Raw genomic sequence first — 18081 nt, forward strand, 5'->3', positions numbered from 1 at the left:
ATCACTTTTTGGAACAATGATTTTTCCAAACTAAATCTGTTAGAATGACAATATATCTTTATAATTCTATTCATAGATCACAAACGAGATTACCAGGCAGATGATTGAAGCAAAGGGTTTCTACAACTTGGAAAAGCCTGGTGACTTCATCAACATTGTTGACATCCAGATGATGGCTGCCATGATCCATCCTGGTGGAGGTCGTAATGATATTCCACAACGTCTCAAGCGCCACTTCAATATTTTCAACTGTACTTTGCCATCAAACACTTCCATTGACAAGGTCTTCAGAACAATCGGCAAAGGCTACTTCATCAAGGTAAATATAGAAATGATTTAATTTTGATCAAGTTTAAATTTCAGTTTGTCAGACTATGACTGTTAAAAAAGCATCTTCAGCAAATTTAGCCAGTTAAAATTCAAAATTGTAAAAATTCTATTTGTAAATATTAATCAAGGAGAACTTGTTTGAGATGAACAATGTATTAGAATAAGAATGTATAACATTATTGCTATATTTCAGAAACGTGGCTTCCCTGAGGAGGTTTGTGAAATGATTGAAAACCTTGTGTTGGCCACACGTAAACTCTGGCAGAAAACCAAGGTGAAGATGTTGCCAACACCAGCAAACTTCCACTATGTCTTCAACTTGAGAGATCTCAGCAGAATATGGCAGGTAAGTTGTCTGCTGCACAAAACCATAGACAGTACATGTCTGCTGCACAAAAGACAGTGCATGTCTGCTGCACAAAACCATAGACAGTACATTGCTGCACAAAAGACAGTGCATGTCTGCTGCACAAAACCATAGACAGTACATGTCTGCTGCACAAAAGACAGTACATGTCTACTACACAAAAAACAGTGCATGTCTGCTGCACAAAACCATAGACAGTACATGTCTACTACACAAAAGACAGTGCATGTCTGCTGCACAAAACCATAGACAGTACATGTCTGCTGCACAAAAGACAGTACATGTCTACTACACAAAAGACAGTGCATGTCTGCTGCACAAAACCATAGACAGTACATGTCTGCTGCACAAAAGACAGTACATGTCTACTACACAAAAGACAGTGCATGTCTGCTGCACAAAACCATAGACAGTACATGTCTGCTGCACAAAAGACAGTACATGTCTACTACACAAAAGACAGTGCATGTCTGCTGCACAAAACCATAGACAGTACATGTCTGTTGCACAAAAGACAGAACATGTCTGCTGCACCAAAGACAGTGCATGTCTGCTGCACAAAACCATAGACAGTACATGTCTGCTGCACAAAAGACAGTACATGTCTACTACACAAAAGACAGTGCATGTCTGCTGCACAAAACCATAGACAGTACTTGTCTGCTGCACAAAAGACAGTACATGTCTACTACACAAAAGACAGTGCATGTCTACTACACAAAAGACAGTGCATGTCTGCTGCACAAAACCATAGACAGTACATGTCTGCTGCACAAAAGACAGTGCATGTCTACTACACAAAAGACAGTACATGTCTGCTGCACAAAACCATAGACAGTACATGTCTGCTGCACAAAAGACAGTACATGTCTACTACACAAAAGGCAGTACATGTCTGCTGCACAAAACCATAGACGGTACATGTCTGCTACACAAAAGACAGTACATGTCTACTACACAAAAGACAGTGCATGTCTGCTGCACAAAACCATAGACAGTACATGTCTGCTGCACAAAAGACAGTACATGTCTACTACACAAAAGACAGTGCATGTCTGCTGCACAAAACCATAGACAGTACATGTCTGCTGCACAAAAGACAGTACATGTCTACTACACAAAAGACAGTGCATGTCTACTACACAAAAGACAGTGCATGTCTGCTGCACAAAACCATAGACAGTACATGTCTGCTGCACAAAAGACAGTACATGTCTACTACACAAAAGACAGTGCATGTCTGCTGCACAAAACCATAGACAGTACATGTCTGCTGCACAAAAGACAGTACATGTCTACTACACAAAAGACAGTGCATGTCTGCTGCACAAAACCATAGACAGTACATGTCTGCTGCACAAAAGACAGTACATGTCTGCTGCACAAAAGACAGTACATGTCTGCTGCACAAAAGACAGTGCATGTCTGCTGCACAAAACCATAGACAGTACATGTCTGCTGCACAAAAGACAGTACATGTCTGCTGCACAAAAGACAGTACATGTCTGCTGCACAAAACCATAGACAGTACTTGTCTGCTGCACAAAACCATAGACAGTACATGTCTGCTGCACAAAAGACAGTACATGTCTACTGCACAAAAGACAGTACATGTCTGCTGCACAAATCAAAAGACAGTACATGTCTGCTGTGAGTGTGATACTCCATTCCTTCAACTACAAATCACTAAAATTAGGATAAGAGTCCCATGTATGGGTGCTTTGGCATCTGGCATGCTAAAGAACCAGGAAAGCTTCTGAAATTGGAGTGTCTTCTGTATCTTGCACTATCCTCCCACTAAAATTTACTTAATCTTCTGCAGGAATCGCCCATATGGGTTTCCAGTGGCGACTATAAATAAGCTTACAAACAAACAAACCATAAGTTGAGTCATTTTTCAATAAAATTTAGTTTTAATAACCTTGCTTTGTTTTCTTCTTTATATAAGAACTATGCTTCAGTAGTTGGCCATTCTTTGTAATTAGGTAAGTTTTTTTAAAGTAAAAGGCTCAGTTTTTTCTCTTCAGGGTATGTTGACATGCACAGAAGAAATTGTAAAAGATGTTGGCGTTCTGATGTCACTGTGGAAACATGAGTGTTACCGTGTAATTGCCGACAGATTTACATCATATGGTGACAAAGATTGGTTTGAGAAGACAATTAAACAGGTATGTATTCTCATTTCAAAATCTGAATGCTGACAGTGATGAAATTAAGTGACATACAGACATTCAACAAAATTTTCTGAGTGGAAATTAAAATTTTTATTTTTCGTTCAAATCCAACAGTTGTAAAAACTCTTTAAATCCATAATGAAATTTGTTTCTTAATTAGGTTGCAGAAGAAGAATGTGGAGTGGCTGCCGCCACTGACATGGCATTAGAACCATACTTTGTGGATTTCATGAGAGATGCCCCCGAAATTACAGGTAAAATAGTGATTTCATTATAAGCCATAATTATGTCAAACAGAAAACAGTGTTTCCCCTTTTGGAGTCTTCAGATTTTAATGATAAAAGTTTTACACAATCTTTATCAATATACGGGCTATCCAAAGAATTGTTACTCAATTAGAAGCTGTGTTGTATGATGATAATGTCTTGTTTTATACCTTGGCTTAATTTCTTTGATCTTTCAGTCTGATTTTGAAACACATGGATGTTCTTTTCTGTTCCTAGAGTCAGTATCTCAGTTTGTTGTTTTGACAGTACCAAAATAAAAACAGCAACAGTTAAGGAAATTACCAACAAGTTCAGTATGTAATTAAGTTCAAAATCAAAGTTTATTTCAAAAGTCATCTGTGTATGAATGATATAGATTAAGTCAGACCATGGCTCATCACATTTATTTGTTTATGTGTTCCTATTGCCATCAGTTTTTTGACAATTCTGCATTTAGAAATTTGATGTAAATTTTTATCCACCATTGTACACATACCTGAACTCTGTCTTGAATATATTTACTTGAACTGAGCCAAATGAAAGCTTACTTGAGCTCATATTTAGTTTTTGTGTAGTGTAGATGAATTTTTGTTCATTAATATTTTGTCAACAATGTTTTATTTGCCATCAGCCAATAAGAAAAGGGACTTATTGAAAGCCTGATGTCACTTTATGTCATTTAGGTCTTCAAATATTAGTTAATTTTTCAAGTTGCATATTACATCATTAAACATGATACTGGCTGAACACGCTGTAGGCCTATAATTTCAAACAATCATCAAGCTTTTTTTACTCAAGTTGTGAGGAAAGATTTTGGCCCATATTAACATTTCTGCATTGCTTCACGTTTTTAAACTAAGCTTTTCTTACTACAGAAATGAATTCTGAAGTTTTCTTGTTGTAAGGTATGGGAAAATGCAACATTATGTAGTCATTATAGAAGAAAGTACCTAGAATTTTAGATAATAGAAAATAGGATGGAATATTATATATTTATAAATATGATCTTAATAGTTTTGGTCAAAGGGGCTTTTGTCTTTGTATACATGCATAATTAGTTGGATGATGTCATATATAGGCTTATTATATACAATGGCTGTCTCTGTTTTAAGAATGAATTATAAAACACTTCCAGAAAGGTTTTTAATTTATTAAGGGAACATTTTAATTGCTGAAAGTGTGACATGTCACAATTAATTGGAGCACTTTTCGAAATAGCTCTATATGGAAAGCTGTAAAACAAGAGACAGCAAGAAGTATATATACAAAGATATAATATTGTAGAGGTAAAACACTGACCACATACGACTGAGGTCATCCTGAAAACTTTTAAATGCATGCCGTTACTTTTGTCATTGTCCAATTGTTAATAGTTATGAACAATAAATCAGCCTTTAAGCTGTAAACATAACGCTGAAATAGTTTTATATTAGTCGCTGGTTAATTGCTAAATAGAGTCGCTAAATAAGTTCTAGAGTAGATGATAGTAGTGGTTAAGGCTTCTTATAATGTTTCATTAAATAATGAAATTTTTGTAGAATATGTTAAAATGAACAAATATCATAATACACTGATGTACAGTGTATATAAGTTAGTTACATTATAATATAAAAGGTACTGGTTGGTACAGTTTTGTAAGACTGCAAGTAACCTTGATAAAAAAAAACAACTGGAATTGTTTGCCACTATTTTGAATTTTCCTGTCAATTGACATTTTCACAACTATAAAGGTTCACATCTTGACGTTCTGAGTTTGCGAATATACTGTCTTGGTGAATTTCGCTAACTTAAAAAGTATGAAAGTTATAGTAACATGTAGCTACATGCATTCTTCAGTCATGTTTGAATATATTAGTCTAAATTCGTGATTATTAAAGTTTCAGACCAATCAAAAATGCCAGGTATTATAAATGATATTGTGAAAATCCATTGTAAATACTGCATGAATAGAAGTTTGAATGAAATAATTGAATTGCATGAGAAATTTGTTTCCTAGTTATGCACTGCACATTCCATGGAAATTTCTGATGTCTTATATCACAGCCTATGGCTACATTTGTGTTTGGTGTATTTTTTATTTTTGAATTTAAATGTTGGATAAACTTTCCTACCTGAAAGTTACAAAGGACTGATCCTCTGGAGACTTAAGTATATTAAAACCAAAATGTATTCTGGTTTTCTAGGTATAAGAACGTCCATTTATCCTGTCCCTATATTAGTTAAGAGGTGATCTCTTAACCTTTGAGGGGCTTAGGGAGTGAGGGGTGGGGGAGGATTTGAATGAAATAATGAGAGCCTCATGCAGTTGAAATTAAGCATAGTTTTTTTATACTTTTTTTTTTCATTTGTTTTCAAGTTGAGCAGATGTAAGAAATCTATGTTCAAATAAAAAAAAAGCATCAAGGGCAGAACTCAGCTGCATGTGACTGCTCACATTTTGTGTTGTTGGATGTTTTAGACATGTTCATGAACTTGATTGTCCCAGTTGTGTTTTGGTTATCATGCAGTGGTAGAAGTATTTAATGATAGTTTGTCATTTTTGAACCTTTCAACAAGTTTTCCTTATATAAGATGAAGTTAAAGCTGGGAGTGTCCACATTGATTGATTTTCTATTTTAGATAACATAATTTTTGTCTTGAGTTTTTACAATTTTTTCATTTAAAAAAAATGTTTTGGGTTGTCTAGCTTGTGAATAGATATTATTAGCTAGAATCTATGGTTTGAAAAAAATACTAACTTGTGATGCTTGGATGTTTTAGTCTAAACTCTTTAGAGGAACTTAGTAAAAAGGCTGTTACTCATATTATTAACAGTGTGTTGTTTCCATGGTTACAGGAGATGAACCAGATGATGCTGACCTTGATGCCCCAAAGATTTATGAGCCAATTCCATCATTAGATGAACTTGCTGAAAAGCTCAATGGTTACATGGAGCAGTACAATGAGACAGTTCGTGGTGGGAAAATGGACCTTGTATTCTTCAAGGTAAACACAGCATTCAATGTTTATTTCAGTAAATCAAAGTGTGATTTCTGTGAGACTAAAATTATGAAAGGAAAGTAGGTTATATAAAGACAGCAAGACATTAGGATATATGTTGTCAAGAGTAACTGGAATATGAAAAATAGATTATGGAGAAAATGTTCTATTTCAGGATGCTATGACGAACTTGGTGAAAATTTCACGTGTAATTCGTACACCTAGAGGTCACGCCCTGCTGGTTGGTGTTGGTGGATCTGGTAAACAGTCATTGACTCGACTAGCATCATTCATTGCTACATACAAGACATTCCAGATAACACTGTCCAGGTAGGCTGTACATCAGTACTGTCAGACTGTACTGATAGAATGGGACCCACCAGTGCCAGAAATTATACCTAGAAGAGCATCACTGTGAATATACATGAACGAAAGGAACTGAGCATGATTATTTTCCTTTGGCTGGAATGTTTATGGGCATTCTGTCTCAGCTAAATTGTATAATCAGCAGGAAAGGCTTTGTTGCTCTCAAGTTGTTGCCTTTAAATAACTCAAAATTGTGAAATTGACTGTATCAGCTCAATAACTTGAGAGCATTTATGAGTATTTTGTTGTCATATGTAGCACATGTTTCTCGATTTAGGTCAAATTTGATGCCTGGCCAGGTCAGATGTGGATTTCCTGAGTTGTGTCCCTTGTGATAGTCCAAATTCTAAAAATTAACAGTCTGTTCAGTAAGAAGAGAAATTTTCAAAATTAATTTGCTGTAACAGGCAATTATTGTGACAGTTCTGCACACATGTTAGCCTGATCTCAGAACTATTGTACAAGTTTCTTGAGAAAAGTCTGTGAGATGATGATAAATATTAGTGGAATAAAGTTTCCACTGACCAGAATTGTGACTAAAATTAGGTGTAATATTTTTTTCACACTTTGCAGATCATACAACGTGAGTAACCTTTTGGAAGACTTGAAGTACTTGTACCGTACAGCCGGTCAACAAGGACAGGGCATCACGTTTCTGTTCACTGACCAGGAAATCAAGGACGAAGCTTTCCTTGAGTACATGAACAATATCCTGTCATCTGGTGAGGTGAGGCTCTTGTTAAATATATTTCGTTATAATTTTTTTGTAATATTTAAAGATTTTAATTAATTTTTTATAAAATTGTGTATTTGCAGCATGTGCCTACTGGTTATGTTGTGGTTGTTAATATTTTAGTAAAATTTGGGTGTTCCAGTGTGATGTATGGATAAGGTATTGTAAAAATTCATATCTGTGTAGTTGAAGCTCAGTATCTCGAACTTGCTTATCTGGAAAGTCCGGTTGTTATGAAGAAAGTTTAAGATACTGTCAAAGTTCCTTGCATTTTCACTCTGTTTAAGTCAGATTTGACATACTTGGAATGTATCTAAAATGAATTTGTCACATGTGTACATATAATATAAGGCTTTGGCAACAGTTTGGGGAAAACACCTGCATCAGTGTAACATTTTTAAGTCGTATATAAATGTTTTTACTCACCCTGGTGTCGACGTCACACCTTGGTTTAAGTTTTGCATGCAAGTACATACAGCTATCATTTAAAGGCATATAGCTTTGAAACTTATTTTTTCTTTTTCTAGGTTAATTACCAACCTCACTGGGTCAAGTTCCATAACTCTGACCTGTGTTTTGAGCAAATTATGCCCCCTTTTTGGACTTAGAAAATCCTGGTTAAAGTTTTACATGCAAGTTGCTATCTCCAAAACTAATGCAGATATTGAATTGAAACTTCACATTTGTCTTCGGGGTTATTAAACTAGTTGATAGCATCAAGTCCCATAATTCTGACCTGCATTTTGGCTAAATTATGCCCCCTTTTGGTCTTAGAAAATCCTGGTTAAAGTTCTGCGTGCAAGTACATACAGCTATTACTTAAAGGCATATATATTTGAAACTTATTTTTTATTTTCTAGATCAATTACCTACCTCACTGGGTCAAGTCCCATAACTCTGACATGTATTTTGGCAAAATTATGCCCCCTTTTAGACTTAGAAAATTCTGGTTAAAGTTTTGCATGCAAGTTACTATGTGTAGAACAAATGCAGATATTAAATTGAAACTTCACATGTGCCTTTGGGGTTATAAAACTAGTTGATTGCATCAAGTCCCATAATTCCGACATGCATTTTGGTCAAATTATGTCCCCTTTTGAACATAAAACTTCTGGTTAAAGTTTTGCATGCAAGTTACTATCTCCAAAACTAGTGCAGATACTGGATTGAAACTCTATAGATATCTTAACATTTAGGGTAACATTTTCCTGCTTCTGGGACAATAATTCGAATAGTTGAGCATTGGCTGTCTTACGGACGGCTCTTGTTTTACTGCAGTTCTTCAATTTTCCTTAATGTTCTCAAAATCATTTATTATTTTTTAAATGAACAGGTGTCTGGTTTGTTTGCCCGTGATGAAATGGATGAAATCCTAAACGAGCTGATTGGAGCAATGAAGAAAGATTTCCCAAGACGGCCGCCCACTCTGGAGAACCTGAACGAGTACTATCTGTCGAGATGTCGTCAGAATCTTCATCTCTGTCTCTGTTTCTCTCCTGTAAGTATATCTACTGGTGACTTCCATTGAATGCAGGACACAATGGTAACTTCTGTTAAATGTAGGGCATATTGGTTAATTCCATTGAATGTAGGACCGATTGGTAACTTCCATTGAATGCAGGACATATTGGTAACTTCAGTTGAATGCAGGGCATATTGGTAACTTCGGTTGAATGCAGGACCTCCCTTTAATGCATCGTTTGGTGACTTCCATTGAATGCAAAACCTATTGATGACATCTATTGAAAGTAGGACCTATTGATAATTTCCATTGAATGCTGCCGACACATTGGTAACTTCTGTTGAGTACATAATCTGTTGTAAATTCCATTGACTGTAGGACCTGATGGTAATTTCCAAAATTGTACTTTAATGCAGGACATATTGGTAACTTTCATTAAATGCATCATTTGGTCGTCCATTGAATGTAGGACCTATAGAAAAATTCCCGTCAAATGGAGGACCTACTGATAACTTTTGTTGAATGTAGGACCTATAAATGTCATCTGTTGAGTGTAGGATCTATTGATAACTGCCATTGTAGGACCTTTTGATAACTTCTGTTGAATGTAGGACCTATAAATGACATCTGTTGGATGTAGGATCTATTGATAACTGCCATTGTAGGACCTTTTGATAACTTCTGTTGAATGTAGGACCTATAAATGACATCTGTTGAATGTAGGATCTATTGATAACTGCCATTGTAGGACCTTTTGATAACTTCTGTTGAATGTAGGACCTATTAATAACTTCTGTTGAATGTAGGATATGTTTATAAATTTTGTTCAGTGTAAGACCTACATGGTAAATTGCAATGAATACAGGACCTATGAATGTTTGAGACCATATGAGTGTTGTAAGCATTCACCTTTTCATATTATTAGAAAGAAATGATGATAGATCTAATATGTTACAATTGTGATTCAAATATAAAAATCCTGACAATTCTGAATATGTTCTACTTCTTTATCGTATATTTGACAGGTTGGAGAGAAATTCCGTTCCCGATCCCTGAAGTTCCCTGGTTTAATTTCTGGTTGCACAATGAACTGGTTCCAGCGTTGGCCAAAAGATGCTTTGATTGCTGTGTCAAATCACTTCCTGTCAAGTTACGACATTGTAGCCACGCCCACTGTCAAGACAGCTGTTGTGAACTCTATGGGAGTTTTCCAGGTAAATTTCAGGATATTAGTAGGGGCAGCAGGGTTAACCATGAGTAATTTGAATGGTTGATCCCATTTATGATATTAGGAGTGATAAATGATACTATGGGTGATATATTTATAACGTGGTAAACCTAGTAGACTGTGGATTTTTGATTTACTTCTGTTTCTGCATATATTCATACCTTAAATTTTAACCATAGATGACCATTTTTTACACTGAACCAAGAAGATCTTTGTTCCAATTAAAACTTGTAAATATGAAATTTTAAAAATGTTCTCTTTCAATTTGTTTGTGCTCGTTCAGTCTATACTCTTAAATTCCTTTTGATTAAACGATACAGTTTTAAATAATGATCACTGGATCCATTTCTCTTACCCATGGACTGCTTGGAGATGTAGAAATATTTAGTATGGATGGATACTGCTGTAAATCTGTCTAAAATGTGAGTCTAGAGGATAAGTTACTGACCCTAAAACTAGAGAGATCTCTGTTCTTTTATCAGGACTGTATTCCATTATATGAAACCTTCAGAAATGCACTCAAGAGGAATTCTGCTTCTCCAGGGTTGGCATACTGATTAAATTTAATGCCAGTTTTTAACTCCTTCTGAAAAATGTCAAAAAGGTCATGTCTGACTTTAAAGTAAATAAAAATGTCCTTAAATATGATAAAAGTCCTTAAGTTTAGTAAGGTTTCTTAAACTTTATTAACTGCTTGAAGAAACAATGTGAAAGAAGTATGTGGTAAATCTAGTGACCATAATGTATTGCGCTAAAATAGGTTATTTTGTATGAGGTTGAAGTTACAGAGGGACAGAAACACTGGTTCCTGTCTTATGCTTTATTCACTGCATGTAGTTAGCATCTAGCAGTTTTTGGTCTTCAGTTTCCAGATTGATAAAAACTGCCTATGAAGTTCCCATGGTTGTGCGAGTTGACAAGAGCAGAGTGTTTTATTCTCAAAATTTTGGATATTGTAGGATTTTGTACACTCCTTGTTGTTGAAATTGGTCATGTCAGTGAGGTTAATGTTGATGATGTGATACTGAAAATGATTTAGATATCACTTTACTCATGGCTGACCTTCTTCTTCTTCTTTTCGTTCGCGATCATGGCCGACCTGTGATGATATATTTCTTAGCTTTGAAACTCTGTTTTGTAAAGTTAGATCTTATGGAAATGACACACTGCTCATAATAGTATAAATAGAAATATAGAAAAAATGGTCCGGCAAACTTTCTCTGCATGCTACTGTCTCATCAAAGCTTTATTTTTCTCTTTGTAGGACTTGGTTGCAGAACAGTGCATAGAGTATTTCCAGAGGTTCCGTCGTCAGACGTACGTCACACCCAAGTCTTACCTTTCTTTTATTGCTGGATACAAGGAAATTTATTCCCAGAAACGAGGAGAGATTGGTGTCTTAGCTGACAGAATGAATACAGGTATTTTAATTTACTTTTGATTTTTAGCTCACATGTCACAAAGTGACAGTGTGAGCTTTTGTGATCGTGCAGCGTCCGTGCGTAAACTTTTGCTTGTGACCACTCTAGAGGTCACATTTTTCATGGGATCTTTATGAAAGTTGGTCAGAATGTTTACCTTGATGATATCTAGGTCAAGTTTGAAACTGGGTCAACTGCGGTCAAAAACTAGGTCAGTAGGTCTAAAAATAGAAAAACCTTGTGACCTCTCTAGAGGCCATATTTTTCAATGGATCTTCATGAAATTTGATCTGAATGTTTACCTTGATGATATCTAGGTCAAGTTTGAAACTGGGTCACGTGCCTTCAAAAACTAGGTCAGTAGGTCAAATAATAAATAAACCTTGTGACCTCTCTAGAGGCCATATTTTTCATGGGATCTATATGAAAGTTGGTCTGAATGTTCACCTTGATGATATCTAAGTCAAGTTCGAAACTGGGTCACGTGCCATCAAAAACTAGGTCAGTAGGTCAAATAATAAAAAAACCTTGTGACCTCTCTAGAGGCCATATTTTTCACGGGATCTTTATGAAATTTGGTCAGAATGTTCACTTTGATGATATCTAGGTCAAGTTTGAAACTGGGTCAACTGCGGTCAAAAACTAGGTCAGTAGGTATAAAAATAGAAAAATCTTGTGACCTCTCTAGAGGCCATACTTGTGAATGGATCTTCATAAAAATTGGTCAGAATGTTCATCTTGATGATATCTAGGTCAAGTTTGAATGTGGGTCACGTATCTTCAAAAAGTAGATCAGTAGGTCAAATAATGAAAAAACCTTGTGACTTCTCTAGAGGTCATATTTTTTATGGGATCTGTATGAAAGTTGGCCTGAATGTTTATCTTGATGATATATAGGTCAGGTTTTAAACTGGGTCAACTGCGATCAAAAACTAGGTCAGTAGGTATAAAAATAGAAAAACCTTGTGACCTCTCTAGAGGCCATACCCTTGAATGGATCTTCATGAAAATTGGTCAGAATGTTCACCTTGATGATATCTAGGTCAGATTTGAAACTGGGTCACGTGCCATCATAAACTAGGTCAGTAGGTCAAATAATAAAAAAAAACCTGTGACCTTTCTAGAGGCCATACTTTTCATGGGATTTGTATGAAAGTTGGTCTGAATGTTCATCTTGATGATATCTAGGTCAGGTTCGAAAGTGGGTCAACTGCGGTCAAAAACTAGGTCAGTAGGTCTAAAATTTGAAAAATCTTTTGACTTCTCTAGAGACCATATTTTTAAATGGATCTTCATGAAAATTGGTCAGAATGTTTACCTTGATGATATCTAGGTCAAGTTCAAAACTGGGTCACATGAGCTCAAAAACTAGGTCACTTTGTCAAATAATAGAAAAAACGACGTCATACTCAAAACTGGGTCATGTGGGAACAGGTGAGCATTTCAGGACCATCATGGTCCTCTTGTTTTCTAGACAGGAGGGGGAAGGGTAGGAGGAAAACGTTTGTAATGAGTAGTTTTGAATAAGCTATATAAGTCAGCTAGCAGACTGTACATGGATCTGTTTTGACTATTAAGTCAGCTAGCAAACTGTACATGGATCTGTTTTGATTATTAAGTCAGCTAGCAGACTGTATATGGATCTGTTTTGACTATTAAGTCAGCTAGCAGACTGTACATGGATCTGTTTTGATTATTAAGTCAGCTAGCAGACTGTACATGGATCTGTTTTGACTATTAAGTCAGCTAGCAAACTGTACATGGATCTGTTTTGATTATTAAGTCAGCTAGCAGACTGTACATGGATCTGTTTTGATTATTAAGTCAACTAGCAGACTGTACATGGATCTGTTTTGATTATTAAGTTAACTAGCAGACTGTACATGGATCTGTTTTGATTATTAAGTCAGCTAGCAGACTGTACATGGATCTGTTTTGACTATTAAGTCAGCTAGCAAACTGTACATGGATCTGTTTTGACTATTAAGTCAGCTAGCAGACTGTACATGGATCTGTTTTCATTGTCAGATGAGCTTGCAGATGGTACATGCATCTGTATTAATTTCCATGTCAACAAATGTTACATATATTTTTGTACTTGTCTAGTCAGCTAGTAGACAATGAATAAATGTTTTTGTCAGGTTTGAAGAAGCTTGTAGAAGCTACAGAATCAGTGAATGAATTATCTAAGGAGCTTGCTGTGAAGGAGAAAGAATTGGCAGTTGCCTCAAAGAAGGCTGATGCTGTGTTGGCTGAAGTGACAGTGAAGGCCACAGCTGCTGAGAAGGTGAAAGCTCAAGTCCAGGTTGTGAAGGATAAAGCCCAGTCCATTGTAGACGTCATTACTGTAAGTTTAAGTTTTGATACAAAAATAAGAAAAGACAGAAAAAGGAACTTGTCAGATTGTAAATGAGATAATTGATAGAACTGCATGAAAAATACTAGAGCTGTGATAAGTTATATTGAAAAGTCTTTGTGATGAAGTCTTTATGGTGATGTGCAATATATTCTGAATCCTAGACATAAAATAAAAGATTCAAAATTTAGGTTATAAAACAGAATGGAGATGTAAGATTTTCTGTACAGTAAAATATTGTTACACACTTCTGTCATACTCACATTGTATTACAATTGTTCATTAGAAATAGTGATTTTTGTCTTATTACACTTTTAGAAATAGTGATTTTTGTCTGATTACACTTTTCTCTAAGAGATGTTGTACCTCTGTACTTTATTTATTTTCTGAAAGTTGTAAATATAAACCAGTTAAAATATCTAATGTTTATTAAATAAATTGTGGAAATATGTTGATTTGTCGCATTGATAAGCTAGTTCACGATATAGGACATTAAGTTATAGTTATGTTGCAATTTTTACACCTTTGTTTTTTAGAAAACTGCATTAAACTGTATAATTATTCTTTTTACAGGCAGATAAATCGTTTGCGGAGGCAAAGTTGGAAGCTGCTCGCCCTGCCCTGGAGGAGGCAGAAGCTGCCCTACAGACCATCAAACCTGCACATATTTCTACTGGTAAGGGAGTTAAAGCAGTATTTTAGTTTTTAAGTGGCAGTATGTTTCCTTGTAGCAGAATTAGAAAACAAATCTGATCATGTTGGTAAATGGTTTAATACCTTGGCTTATTCCAAGATTGCACTGCTGTATCGGTCTAATACTTTGTTGCAATTCTCACTGAGAAACAATAAGACACAAAAAATTCAGTCCAAATATGTAAATACATGTACTTACTTCATGTGGTAGCATTTTTTCATGTGCATTACTGAACGTGTTTAAGATGTAGTTATATACTTTCAGTACGTAAGCTGGCTAAACCACCACATTTGATTATGAGAATTATGGACTGCGCATTGTTGCTCTTCCAAAAGAAGTTGGATCCTGTTACCATGGACCCAGAACGCCCATGTGTCAAACCATCATGGGGTGAGGCCTTGAAGCTCATGTCCGGTGGTGGATTTTTACAGGGTCTGATGAACTTCCCTAAGGTGAGATTTATTATAAAAGTAATGAGAATAAATTTATTACCTGTTCCTTGCGATGTATGCTTTACATTGCTAGGATACCATCAGTTGCAAAACAGTTACTATAGAATTACTTGTCATTTACCATTTTGTAATTTATAAGGATACCAATTACTGGAAAGACTGAAAATTAGAAGGCCATGAACTTATTTTAATTTGTTTACATTTTGTTGCTAGGACACCATCAATGGAGAGACTGTAGAGTTACTGGCCCCATACCTGGCTATGGAAGATTACAATATTGACAGTGCCAGGAAGGTGTGTGGTGACGTGGCAGGTCTTGCCTCCTGGACACAGGCCATGAGTTTCTTCTACAGCATCAACAAAGAAGTATTGCCCCTGAAGGTACAAAACTCCCGTCTCATATGTAACTTCTGTCTCAGGAAGAAGGAGATTAAGGAATCAAATAATTATTTACTGTCCATTTAGAAATGAAGAGAGAAAGTTTACTAAAGATGGAGTCAGTGATGAAGATCATCGAAACAAAGTTTTTCTTAAAAGCTCTGAATAATTAAAAATCAACCGTGTGAAAATCATTTTTCAATCATGTGTGCTGACAATCTGGTACAGGACAAAGACAGAACACCACCAACCATTCACAAAATTAAGATATAAATGTTAGGTTTGGTGTTTGGAAGCTTTTATGATTATAGTTTCTGAAATGTTTCAGGCAAACTTGGCAGTACAAGAAGCAAAATTAGCTTTGGCTATGAGTGATTTGAATGCAGCGCAAGCACAACTGGATGAGAAAAATCGTGAGCTTGCTGAGGTGATGGCAATGTACGATGCAGCCATGTCAGAGAAACAGGTAATCGCCTAATCAGATACGCGCCTGAAAAAATAAAAGAATCATTATATGCACACATATTTTTAGTTCACCTGATCCAAAGGCTGAAGGTGAGCTTTTGTGACCGCTCGATGTCCGTCATGCGTCGTGTGTTGTGTCAACAATTTCTAAAAAAAATCTTCTTCTTCAAAACCACTGGGCAGATTTACACCAAACTTCACAGGAATGATCCTTGGTTGGCCCCCTTGCAAAATTGCCCAAAGAATTGAAATCCATGCAGAACTTTGGTTGCCATGGCAACCGAAAGGAAAATCTTTAAAAATCTTCTTGTCAGAAACTGTTAGCCGGATTTCAAAAATATTTTGTAGAAATGATCTCTAGGTGACCCTCTACCAAAATTGCCTGAGCCGGTTTGTTTCGGTAAAAAATCATGGCCGCCAGAGGGCGGGGCTTATTTTTCCTATATGGCTATATTGTAAATTTCAAAAATCTTCTTCAAAACCACTGGGCAGATTTACACTAAACTTCACAGAAATGATCCTTGGGTGGCCCCCTATCAAAATTGCCCAAAGAATTAAAAAACCCATTTCGAACTTTGGTTGCCATGGCAACCAAAAGGAAAATCTTAAAAAATCTTCTTGTCAGAAACTGTTAGCCTGATTTCAAAAATATTTTGTAGAAATGATCTCTAGGTGACCCTCTACCAAAATTGCTTAAGCCGTTCTATTTTGGTAAAAAACATGGCTGCTAGGGGTCGGGGCTTATTTTCCCGATATGGTTATATTGTAAATTTAAAAAAAAATTCTTCTCTGAAACCTAAAGACCTAGAGCTTAGATATTTGGTATGTGGCATTGTCTAGTGGACATTTACCAAGATTGTTCAAGTTATGATCCCAGGGCCAATATTGGCCCCGCCCCGTGGTCCCTTGAGTTTACATAGAGTTCTATAGGAAAAACATAAAAAAATGTTCTTCTCTTAAACTGTGAGGCACACAGCTTAGATATTTTACATGTGGCATTGTGTAGTGGTTCTTTACTAAGATTATTCAAATCATGACCCAGGGTCCATTTAAAGCCCCGCCACGGGGTCACTTAGTTTTTATACGAGTTATATAGGAAAAAAATACTTAAAAAAATTATCTGATCATATTTCCTAGACTGTTTAATTATAATTATCTGATGACCCTAAGTAATTAGGGTCACTTGACTGTGACCTTGACCTACTGACCTACTTTCTTGTTTTTTAAGATACAGCCTTGAAATTTTGATATTGTAAAGTTCTATTGACATTTATATTTCATGAAATTTTTCTGACAGGCTCTACTGGATGATGCTGAAGCATGTAGGAGAAAGATGAACAATGCAACAGCCCTGATTGACGGTCTCGGAGGAGAGAGAGTTAGATGGACGGCTGCTAGTAAAGGATTTGAAGCCCAGATTCAGCGTCTTGTTGGTGACGTACTGTTGTGCACAGGTTTTCTTTCATACTGCGGACCATTTAACCAAGAGTTCAGATCTCTAATGAATAAATTGTGGAAGAAAGAAATGATAACATCGAAGATTCCATTCAGTGAGGTAAATGTTGTATTATTATCAATTGCAAGTGAATAGGATATTTTTCAGGCAAATTTTTGATATTACTATTTAAAATTTCATATTTGTGAAATATGACTTTGAAAATTTTGTTCCAGTGAATTACCATTAGGTAAAATTTTGTTCCAGTGAATTACCATGAGGTTGTATTCTCATAAAAAGTTTTTAATAAAAAAAAAAGCAACAACTTGTTTTCAGGTTTGATGCATTAAAGAGTCACATTTTTCGTTTTAGGACCTGAATATTGTTAACATGTTGGTGGATAATGCAACAGTGAGTGAGTGGAATCTTGAAGGTTTGCCAAATGATGACCTCTCCATCCAGAACGGTCTTATTGTAACTAAGGCTGCTCGGTATCCTCTGCTTATTGATCCACAAGGTCAAGGCAAGATCTGGATTAAAAATAGGGAGGGAAAGAATGAATTACAGGTTAGTTTAAAGCTTTCTGAAGCAAACTGAGCATTGTCATTAAATAGCCTGTGAAAATTTTCAACATTGGTACGGTGAAATTCTTGCTGCATAGCAAAATTTTGGATCTATATCCACAACATATTGGTTATAGAGAACATATTTCTAAGTTTTGTTCCAATTTCAAAGTTTTTTCCCACATTGTAGTTACAGTATGTATTTTTTTGACAATTCATGAATAGTTATTGTTGTTTTTTCTGAAGACCCTTTGAAATTTAAACTTTTCTTGAAGTATCTTTTGATCTACATTGAAAAGTGTCTTTATGTTCTTTCAGTTAGATCTTTTTGTTTCCAAAATTTGATCTGTTTTAGAGGTCTGATTCTGTACCAGTCGAAAAATTACATTTTATCTGAACCTAAATTTAAAAC

General features: G+C 35.7%; 1 protein-coding gene across 4 annotated transcripts in view; it reads left to right on the top strand.

The window, feature by feature from the left end:
• LOC123550877 (dynein axonemal heavy chain 5-like) overlaps positions 1 to 18081 on the top strand; it is a 98231-nt gene that overhangs the window by 65650 nt on the left and 14500 nt on the right. For all 4 annotated transcript variants that reach the window (XM_053540239.1, XM_053540240.1, XM_045339342.2 and 1 more), the window contains 17 exons: positions 77 to 319; positions 524 to 676; positions 2725 to 2865; positions 3032 to 3125; positions 5974 to 6122; positions 6292 to 6446; positions 7056 to 7209; positions 8549 to 8713; positions 9703 to 9891; positions 11170 to 11326; positions 13468 to 13673; positions 14256 to 14358; positions 14641 to 14828; positions 15042 to 15209; positions 15535 to 15672; positions 16969 to 17226; positions 17479 to 17673. In XM_053540239.1, coding sequence (XP_053396214.1) covers positions 77 to 319; positions 524 to 676; positions 2725 to 2865; positions 3032 to 3125; positions 5974 to 6122; positions 6292 to 6446; positions 7056 to 7209; positions 8549 to 8713; positions 9703 to 9891; positions 11170 to 11326; positions 13468 to 13673; positions 14256 to 14358; positions 14641 to 14828; positions 15042 to 15209; positions 15535 to 15672; positions 16969 to 17226; positions 17479 to 17673 — 2856 coding nt within the window. The remainder of the gene's footprint in view (positions 1 to 76; positions 320 to 523; positions 677 to 2724; positions 2866 to 3031; positions 3126 to 5973; positions 6123 to 6291; positions 6447 to 7055; positions 7210 to 8548; positions 8714 to 9702; positions 9892 to 11169; positions 11327 to 13467; positions 13674 to 14255; positions 14359 to 14640; positions 14829 to 15041; positions 15210 to 15534; positions 15673 to 16968; positions 17227 to 17478; positions 17674 to 18081) is intronic.

Source organism: Mercenaria mercenaria, chromosome 4 (assembly GCF_021730395.1).
Source record: "Mercenaria mercenaria strain notata chromosome 4, MADL_Memer_1, whole genome shotgun sequence".
Taxonomy (NCBI): domain Eukaryota; kingdom Metazoa; phylum Mollusca; class Bivalvia; order Venerida; family Veneridae; genus Mercenaria; species Mercenaria mercenaria.